General features: G+C 40.0%; 1 protein-coding gene across 1 annotated transcript in view; it reads right to left on the reverse strand.

Annotated features, from left to right (window-relative positions):
• Positions 1-3,857: 3,857 nt before the first annotated feature.
• LOC115439561 (serine protease HTRA1B-like) overlaps positions 3,858-10,397 on the reverse strand; it is a 25,158-nt gene continuing 18,618 nt past the window's right edge. The window contains exons 6-10 of the mRNA XM_030163426.1: positions 10,213-10,245; positions 9,744-9,858; positions 9,437-9,494; positions 6,477-6,572; positions 3,858-4,608 (exon numbers count right to left, since the gene is read on the reverse strand). Coding sequence (XP_030019286.1) covers positions 4,440-4,608; positions 6,477-6,572; positions 9,437-9,494; positions 9,744-9,858; positions 10,213-10,245 — 471 coding nt within the window. The 3' untranslated portion in view covers positions 3,858-4,439. The remainder of the gene's footprint in view (positions 4,609-6,476; positions 6,573-9,436; positions 9,495-9,743; positions 9,859-10,212; positions 10,246-10,397) is intronic.

Here is a 10,397-nt window from a genome sequence, read left to right on the forward strand (position 1 = left end):
GGTGGACGTTTGGGTCTTTAAGGGTTAAAGGTGGACGTTTGGGTCTGTAAGGGTTAAAGGTGGACATCTGGGTCTGTAAGGGTTAAAGGTGGACGTTTGGGTCTGTAAGGGTTAAAGGTGGACGTTTGGGTCTTTAAGGGTTAAAGGTGGACGTTTGGGTCTGTAAGGGTTAAAGGTGGACGTTTGGGTCTTTAAGGGTTAAAGGTGGACGTTTGGGTCTGTAAGGGTTAAAGGTGGACGTTTGGGTCTGTAAGGGTTAAAGGTGGACGTTTGGGTCTATAAGGGTTAAAGGTGGACATCTGGGTCTGTAAGGGTTAAAGGTGGACATCTTTCAGCATAAAGGCTGGTGTTGTTTTCTGGTGGTTGCAGCTGCACCTCCTTGTTCCACCAGCAGGAGGCGTGTCTTCTTCATGCGTCCACTCCTCATGTAAAACTGGACTGTCTCTGGTGGACGTCCCGGTCCTCCTCCTCCTGCAGTGCATGTGTTGTTTTTTCCTTTAATTTGTCGTGTTCCGTGGGTTCTTGGTGGAGGAAACAGTTTCCAGCTGAGGTGGACTCCAGCTCTTCCAGTAATGCTGACTCATATGTGGGTCAGGACTGAGATCCAGGTCCACATGTGGTGGATGTGGTCCAGAATAGGACACATCTGAGCCCAGTGTGAACCGGGCTCAGATGTGAACCGGGTCCAGAACAGAACAGGCTGACTCAGCAGTTCTAAAACAGGGCAGCCAATCTGGACCTGATGGGAGGATGGGGGCGGGGGCAGACTGTGAGTCAGCAGCACAGACTTCTGGGAGAACGTCTGCTCCGTCCATCAGGACAAACCGGGTCACGTCTGCTCGGAGTGGAAAGGAAAGGACTGGTCCAGGACCAGTCCAGGGCGGGTCCAGGACCAGTCCAGGGCGGGTCCAGGACGGTCCTCTGTGGGTCTGGGGTGTAAACCATGAACCCACCTGACCTCCTGTCAGACTGACCACTGTGTCGACTCAGCACATTTAAGAGAGAGACGTCCACTTCCCGTCCAGTGTCCTCTGTCTCCATGGAAACGTCTGGTCTCCATGAACCAGGTCCAGCTCCACATGATGGAAACGTGCACAGGTTCTGAACCCGGCCCTGGTTCCGTCAGCGTGAACAGAGCTTTTTTATTTTTCAGTTTTCAAATAAACGTCAGTGTTTTCTGCGTTCTGTTTCCTGTATTTGTCCGTTCAGTCTGAGCAGACTGTCCTGCATCTGTCCTGTTTAACGCTTTTCTTCCAGTTTATTATGTCTGTGTAATCCAAGTCATGTTTGTTGTGTTAGACGTTTGTCCAGGACAACAGATGGAAATGAGCTGCTCTGCTAAATCTGGTGCATGACTCTGGTTCTGTGGAACGAATGCAAAAACACACTGAACCAGAACTAAAGAAATAAACACAAATACAAAAACAGTAGAAGACAAATGAAGGAGTCCAAGGCAGAACAACACACAAACATCAGACCACACCCACCCAAAGGAACAGAGAGGACGAATGAATGAAGGACAGAAAAGAAAATGATGAGAATTTTTTGCATCTGAATTTTTTTATTCTAAATTTATGAATATTGTTAAATTCAGAGACAAAATTTTCAAATATTTAATTTCAGTGCAACAAATTCAGTGTTAGAAATTCAATGGCTTTTAAAATTCAAAATCTGATGAGACAGACTGACTTCCATAACATCCTGTATTAAACATGTCAGATGTTTGTGGTTCTGTTTCTACGTAGGAGTCTGTGACGCCATGACAACGGATTAAACATGAAAAGATTCAACTTCTGTCCCAAAAATATCCTAAAACACACCGATCGGAGCTGGTAGTTCAATCTGTGGAGGTCCTGTGTAGACGTTCTGTTCGTTTTTGGACATTCTTCGTATGTGCAGATGTTTGGGTTCTGACCTCAGCGTTTTAACGGTATGTGATGTTTCATAACCTGGTCCCTCCAGACGCCTCCACACATTCTGTCGTTTTGTTCTTTCAGTGAAGTGACGTGTTCGCTCAGAAGACGCCAAAGTCAACACGTTCCACAGATGATTCCGTTTTTCCATCTGGTCAACAGAGGTCAAAAAAAAAAACGGCAGTCATTCGGTTCATGACCCGTTTGTACCGAACCAGGGTTCTGCTGGTTCCTGAACCAGCTCAAGCCCAGTAAGAAAACCCACTTAAAAGGACTTCAAAAGGACGTCACAAGTCATTAGTCGTGGACTAATGACTGATGAAAACCTTTTACTCACCACATCTTCCTTTGCTGTATTCATAATTAGCTACTATCACCGTCGATTTGAGTGACATATAATTAATACGACGACAGATGCTGAGTATAAGAAAATCAAATCTAAGTCTCGCTCGTCTTTCCTGGGACTAAATCTAGTAGATGTGAAATAATTGAACTGAAACTTCCTAGTGTTGAAACCACTCCAGAGTTGTAGCATTAATGTGTCATTAAAATCAGAGGACCTAAGGAGGATCCCTGAGGAACTCCAAACTGCACCACATGACTCTAAGAAGTGAACGATTCAAGCCCACTGACGTGTTTGGTCTGAACCCTTTAGAGTTCACTCACAAATACTCTAAAATTAAAGGTTTCAACCTTAGTGTTATTAGAGGACCTAACGAGACCTTTTTTATTTTTATGACATGTTTCAAATGTTGTATTGTCATGGAGAAAATCAAGGTCAATGAAGTTACCATATTTGGTTCCTTACCCGTAAATAGCAAAAAAGGAATAAAAACCCAATAAATATATATAAAAAATACGAGGAAAAACACACATATTTTAGAACATTAGAGCATCACTTTTAGAATATTGCATTGCTTGAATTAAGTAAAAAAAAAAAATCTTGAATTAAGCAACAACAAAAAAAAAATCTTGAATTAAGCAAAAAAAACCTTGAATTAAGAAAAATGAAATCTTGAATTAAGTGAAAAAAATCTTGAATTAAGCAAAAAAAAACATTCTTGAATTAAGTAGAAAAATATTGAATTAAGCAAAAAAATGAATTAAGCAAAAAAAAACTGAAATATGCACAAAAAAAAAAAATTCTTGAATTACACGAAAAAAATCTTGAATTAAGCAAAAAAAAATCTTGAATTAAGCCAAAAAAAATTCTTGAGTTAAGCAAAAAAAAATATTGAATTAAGCAAAAAAAAAATTGAATTAAGCAAAAAAAAAAGCTAAATTATGCACAAAAAAAAATCTTGAATTACATGAAAAAATCTTGAATTAAGCAAAAACAATTCTTGAATTAAGCAAAATAAATTCTTGAATTAAGCAAAAAAAATTGAATTAAGCAAAAAAAAAACTGAATTATGCACAAAAATGTCTTAAATTATGCAAAAAAATCTTGAATTAATCAAAAAAAAATCTTGAATTAAACGAAAAAAAATTCTTGATTTAAGCAAAAAAATTCTTGAATTAAGCAAAAAAAAATTCTTGATTTACGCAAAAAAATTTCTTGAATTAAGTGAAAAGAATTTTTGAATTAAGCAAAAAAAAAAAAAAAATCTTAAATTGAGCAAAACAAAATCTTGAATTAAGCAAAAATCTTCCAGTGGAGCCAGTGTACATGCTGTTGTTCAGATGAGTGTAAAGCAGGTTTTCAGATCTGTTGTCTGTAAATCAGTTCTGTGTCAGTGTTCAGTTCCTCTGGAGGTGATTCTGTCTGATTTTCAGTGGGATCAGATGTTTGGAACAGAAATGACACAAATACACTTGGACAGATTCAGATTTTCCCAGTGAACAGACTCCGACACAAACATAAAACTAACATATAAGTCAGCGTTCACTCGGTTTAATACGAACCCCTGAACAAACGCAGCAGCGGAAACCTCACAACACAAACAATGTTTCTGTCAAACTTTTATTAAAAGTTCTTCAGACGTAAATAAGACGACAATGTTCTGATGTTGAAGCAAAACTCGCACCAAAACATATGAACCTGCAAACCAGAGACGTTTAAACTGAAACCTTTGACCTGATGGTAAATATTCTGACGTATCCTTGTTTATTTCATCGTTTAATTTTCCAAATATTGAGGAAAATTAAATGAAGGAGCCGCAAATTTATCTGATCATGTTCCAGGATCCGACAACGCTTTTAAAAATAACGGTCTTCCCTTTTAAAAATACACACAGAGACAAAAAATACGATCAAAATACTCCAGAAACAAAGACAGGAAAGGGTTTGGTTAGTAAATAAAAACCATGTGATGACAGACAGGAAAGGAGGGTTAGGACGCGACAGACGACCCAGTCGCAGTGACGGCGGTATAATGCAAAGACTAGCAGTAGTAGCGCTAATAATTACAAGTTCTTGAACCCAGACTCCTGACACGCAGACGTCCCATTGGCATTTGGGTTCGTCAAAGTGTTCGTGATTGGTGCAAAGGAGCCGGCTGGGGGCGGGACTAGGTGGAGGTGGAGGTCAAGGGTCGATCTCCTCGGGGACGATGGTCAGGATGACGTCCTCGTTGCCTCTCCTCACCACCGTTCGCAGAGTTTCGTCACGCTTTATGGCGGCGCTGACGTCGCTGGCTGATGTGATTTGCTCGCCGTTGATGCTGATGATGACATCACTCTCCTGAAGACCAGCGCTGGATCCAAACAGGAAGTAGAAGGAAGGATTAGCATTAATGACGAATTTTATTTATTTATTTATTAAAAAAAAAAATTTAAAAATTTAAAAAATGTTTAAAAAAATTACAATTAAAATAAAAAATAAAATAAAATAAATAAAAATAAATAAATAAAAAAAACATTAACGACGAATAAAATAACACAAAAAACACAAAAGAAAACAGAAAAAACCTGCACAATAGAGAAAAATAGAACAAGAATACAATGAACAATTAAAAATAAAAACAGTCCCAGGGTTTCTGCGTCTGTTCTACGTGGATCAGAACCAGCTGAATGCGTTCTATGTCAGGTTCTGTTCTGTGTTCCAGTCCTGGTTCTGTTCTGTGTTCCAGTCCTGGTTCTGTTCTGTGTTCCAGTCCTGGTTCTGGATGCAGATCAATCTAACAGCAGAAGTGGGCGGGACTTTCACTGGAGGAGAACTCAGCTCATCCAATCACAGTCCATATCTGACTTCTATCAGTGACCAATAGGAACTGGACTGAGATCTGGAACCACTGACATGTTCTAAACCAGGGGTGTCCAACTCAGGTCCTGGAGGGCCGGTATCCTGCATGTTTCAGATGTTTCCCTCTTCCAGCACACCTGATTCCAATGCTAAGCCTATCCTCCAGCGCTGCAGAAGCCTGAGAACGACCGTCAGGTGTGGTGGAAGAGGGAAACATCTGAAACATGCAGGATACCGGCCCTCCAGGACCTGAGTTGGACACCCCTGTTCTAAACCATCAACAGATGGACCAGGAGAAGGAAAGGACCAGGGAGAAGATTTGAAGAAGTCACAGAAAATTCAAAAATCTAAATTTTTCAAAACTGTGAACGAACTTTGTCCCAACGAAGAAACAGATCAAATTAGAAATGAATCCAACCAGTCGTGTAGTCAGAGAAGAAATAACTAATGAAGACGAAGATGAGGAAAACGCTGCAGACAACTACACTGAAGACACTGACGAAGACACCGACGAAGATGATGAAGACACCGACGAAGACACCGACGAAGACACCGACGAAGACGACGAAGACACCGACGAAGACACCGACGAAGACACCGACGAAGACGACGAAGACACCGACGAAGACACCGACGAAGACACCGACGAAGACACCGACGAAGACGACGATGAAGACGATGAAGACGACGATGAAGACGACGATGAAGACGACGATGAAGACGACGATGAAGACGACGAAGACGACGATGAAGACGATGAAGACGACGAAGACGACGATGAAGACGACGAAGACGACGATGAAGACGACGATGAAGACGACGATGAAGACGATGAAGACGACGGTGGAGACGATGAAGACGATGAAGACACCGACGAAGACGACGATGAAGATGATGAAGACGACGGTGGAGACGATGACAGCGAAAATGCGATCTATGACACATTGAAACGGCATCAAAGGGTCGATCACATGCTTCAGCTGTTTGCGTTTCAGTTTGGGTGTTTCTTTGCTCACTGCTGCTCTGTTTCACTGTGTTTACCTCCATCTGACCCATGAGTGGAACTGAATTATGGGTAATTTCTCAGACCCCTGTGTTTGCAGTGTGGTCCAGAAAAAACTCCGTTTGGAGGGTCAAACAGCCCCTCCCCCTTAGCCCCTCCCCTCCGACTAATCGAGAATCGGGACAACACAACCCCTTTACGTGTCCGCACAAAACGGAGGGGTAGGGCTAAGGGGGCGGGGCCAAGGGATGAAACGGGATTGGACCTAGAACTTGGCGCAGACGTTAAAGTCCAGTGCGTCCCACGTCCAGAACTCCAGAACCAAACCCAGTCAGACCCAGGAAATGTGTGTGAGGAGGTGGGCGGGGCTAACTCACGCCTCGGCCGGAGTTCGACTCATGACCTCGATGACGTACGCTCCAGAGGTGACGTCTGGGAAATCCGACTGGCGCTCCTTCAGCTCCTTCGCCAAACTGAGCACACGCAACAAAGCAGCGTCAAAAACACACAACACATACACAACCAGTGTCAAACACACACAACACATACACAACCAGTGTCAAAAACACACAACACATACACAACCAGTGTCAAAAACACACAACACATACACAACCAGTGTCAAACACACACAACACATACACAACCAGTGTCAAACACACACAACACATACACAACCATGTCAAAACACACACAACACATACACAACCAGTGTCAAACACACACAACACATACACAACCAGTGTCAAACACACACACACATACACAACCAGTGTCAAAACACACACAACACATACACAACCAGTGTCAACACACACAACACATACAAACCAGTGTCAACAAACACACACACACATACACAACCAGTGTCAAAACACACAACACATACACAACCAGTGTCAAACACACACAACACATACACAACCAGTGTCAAACAGCACACAACACTACACAACCAGTGTCAAAAACACCAACACATACACAACCAGGTCAACACACAACAACACTACACAACCATTGTCAAAAACACACAACACATACACAACCAGTGTCAAAAACACACAACACATACAACACCAGTGTCAAACACACACAACACATACAAACCATGTCAAAAACACACAACACATACACAACCAGTGTCAACACACACAACACATACACAACCAGTGTCAAAAACACACAACACATACACAACCAGTGTCAAAAACACACAACACATACACAACCAGTGTCAAAACACACAACACATACAAACCAGTGTCAAACACACACAACACATACACAACCAGTGTCAAACACACACAACATATACACAACCAGTGTCAAACACACACAACATATACACAACCAGTGTCAAACACACACAACACATACACAACCAGTGTCAAAAACACACAACACATACAAACCAGTGTCAAACACACACAACACATACACAACCAGTGTCAAACACACACAACATATACACAACCAGTGTCAAACACACACAACACATACAAACCAGTGTCAAAAACACACAACACATACACAACCAGTGTCAAACACACACAACACATACACAACCAGTGTCAAAAACACACAACATATACACAACCAGTGTCAAACACACACAACACATACAAACCAGTGTCAAACACACACAACACATACACAACCAGTGTCAAAAACACACAACATACACAACCAGTGTCAAACACACACAACACATACACAACCAGTGTCAAACACACACAACACATACACAACCAGTGTCAAAAACACACAACACATACAAACCAGTGTCAAACACACACAACACATACACAACCAGTGTCAAACACACACAACACATACACAACCAGTGTCAAACACACACAACACATACACAACCAGTGTCAAACACACACAACACATACACAACCAGTGTCAAACACACACAACACATACACAACCAGTGTCAAACACACACAACACATACACTTTCAGACAGTTTTAGGTTTTTTTGTACTCAGTAACCGTCCTGTTTTTAAACAGGGATGCACCCATACCTGATACTGGTGTCGGTGCATCCCTGTTTTTAACCCTTTAAATGCCATGTTTGTAATGGAAACAAACCAGATTTTTTTATGCAAAAAATACACATTTTTATTTATTTTTTCAATATTCTACATAAAAATTGCATTAGTTATTTTTTATTTTTTCATCCTGGCACATGTCCATAATTAACACCAACACTGGTTAACATGTGTCATTATTTTTTGGGGGTCAAATGTTCTGAAATATTAGCCTAAAATGCACATATATAACTGAAGCTATTAAATATTTTAGGTTGAGTTATTTTTCTCATGTAATTTAATTTATTTTTGTAAATCAGCTATCCTTATCCATTCATTTTACTTTTTTTTTTAACCCTTTAAATGTTTTATTTTGATGATGATGTCACTACATTTTTTGATGCAAAAAACACACATTTTTATTTATGTATTTCAATATTCTACAAAAAATTGTATTTGCTACTTTTTTTATTTTTTCATCCTGGCACATGTCAATAATTAACACCAACACTGGTTAATATGCATTATTATTATTATTATTTTTGTTTGTTTGTTTTAGGATCAAATGTTCTCAAATACTTGCACCTGTCACCAGCTGTACCAAAAATGCACATCTGTAACTGAAGCTATTAAATATTTTATTTTGATTTATTTTTCTAACGTAATTTAATTTATTTTTGGAAATCAGTGTCATACCTACTCATTCATTTTGCATTTTTTTAACCCTTTAAATGTTTTATTTTGATCATGATGTCACTACATTTTTTGATGCAAAAAAAACACACATTTTTATTTATTTTTTTCAATATTCTACATAAAAATTGCATCAGTAATTTTTTTATTTTTTCATCCTCACATATGTCAGTGATTAACACCAACACTGGTTAAAATGTATTATTATTATTATTATTATTATTTGGATCAAATGTTCTGAAATACTAGTCTACAATGCACACCTAGAATTGAAGCTGTTAAACATTTTATATTGATTTATTTTTCTAACGTAATTTAATTTTTTTGGGAAATCAACCTCATCCCTACTCATTCATTTTACATTTTTAACCCTTTAAATGTTTTATTTTGATCATCATGTCACTACATTTTTTGACGCAAAAAACACAAAACTTGATTTTTTTTTTTTCAAAATACAACATGAAAAGTGGATTATCTATTATTAGATTTTTTTCAACCTTCACATGTCACTGATTAATGCACAGGAATAAAAGATGATGAAGCCACAGAAGCAGAACATGAACTGGAGTCCTGATACAAATGAAATCAAACCCTGAACTCAGACTCACGTCGGTGTCAGACTCATCATCCTGACGCCGATGTATTTCTTCTTTGGTGTCGTTTTACCTGCAGAACGACAGGAAAACATTTATGTGATGACTTTAAGAAACCTGTGAAAAACTAAAATAATAATAAGAGTAATAAATAATATTAAAGATAAAATAATAAATAAATCTAATCTGTTTCCATCCTTATCTGACATCTTCAGTCGTCACAGTTTCATGTTTTTAATTCTGATACAATGAGGTCTTTTATTCATGCGATGCGTTTACAGCCCGTTCCTAGAGTCTGTAAAACCCAGGACTGTGGTTCCACCTTTGGCCTGTCGGTCGTGAGACTCGGCCAGAAACTGTCGGATCTTGTCTGACGGGATGGCGAAGGAGATTCCCGCCGTGACCTTCAGAGTGTTGATGCCGATCACTTCACCGTCCTGTAACAAACACACACCGCAGTTAGAACGTCCCAGCGGGCCTCAAACGCCTCACAAACAGGCTGTTAAAATGGGAGGTTTAATCAGATTCAGCTGCAGAAGCTTCAGCCAAATATGAGCTCAGCTTCAGCGTCCTCAGGGGGGACGTTACAACAGCACGAAACGAAACATACGCCAGTTTCAGAAACACAGAGGAAACTGAAACTGAAACAAAGGAAAAGGAGGAAACGGAGACAGAGGAAACTGAAACGTTGTTTCAGAAACACAGTCACACATTAAACACATCATGGACTCAGATCCGGTTCAGATCCAGACCACATCAGATCTGGTTCAGATCCAGGTTCTGTTACTCACCAGGTTGACGAGTGGACCTCCTGAGTTCCCATACTGGAAAAAACCACAGAAGAAGAAGAAGAAGAATTTATTAGTGTTTTCATGTTCGATATTTGAGGAACAGAGTCTGGTTCCACTGGCTCTACTGGTTCTACTGGTTCTACTGGTTCCAGTGGCTCTACTGGTTCTACTGGTTCTACTGGTTC

The sequence above is a fragment of the Sphaeramia orbicularis genome, chromosome 19 (genome assembly GCF_902148855.1).
Source record: "Sphaeramia orbicularis chromosome 19, fSphaOr1.1, whole genome shotgun sequence".
NCBI lineage: Eukaryota > Metazoa > Chordata > Actinopteri > Kurtiformes > Apogonidae > Sphaeramia > Sphaeramia orbicularis.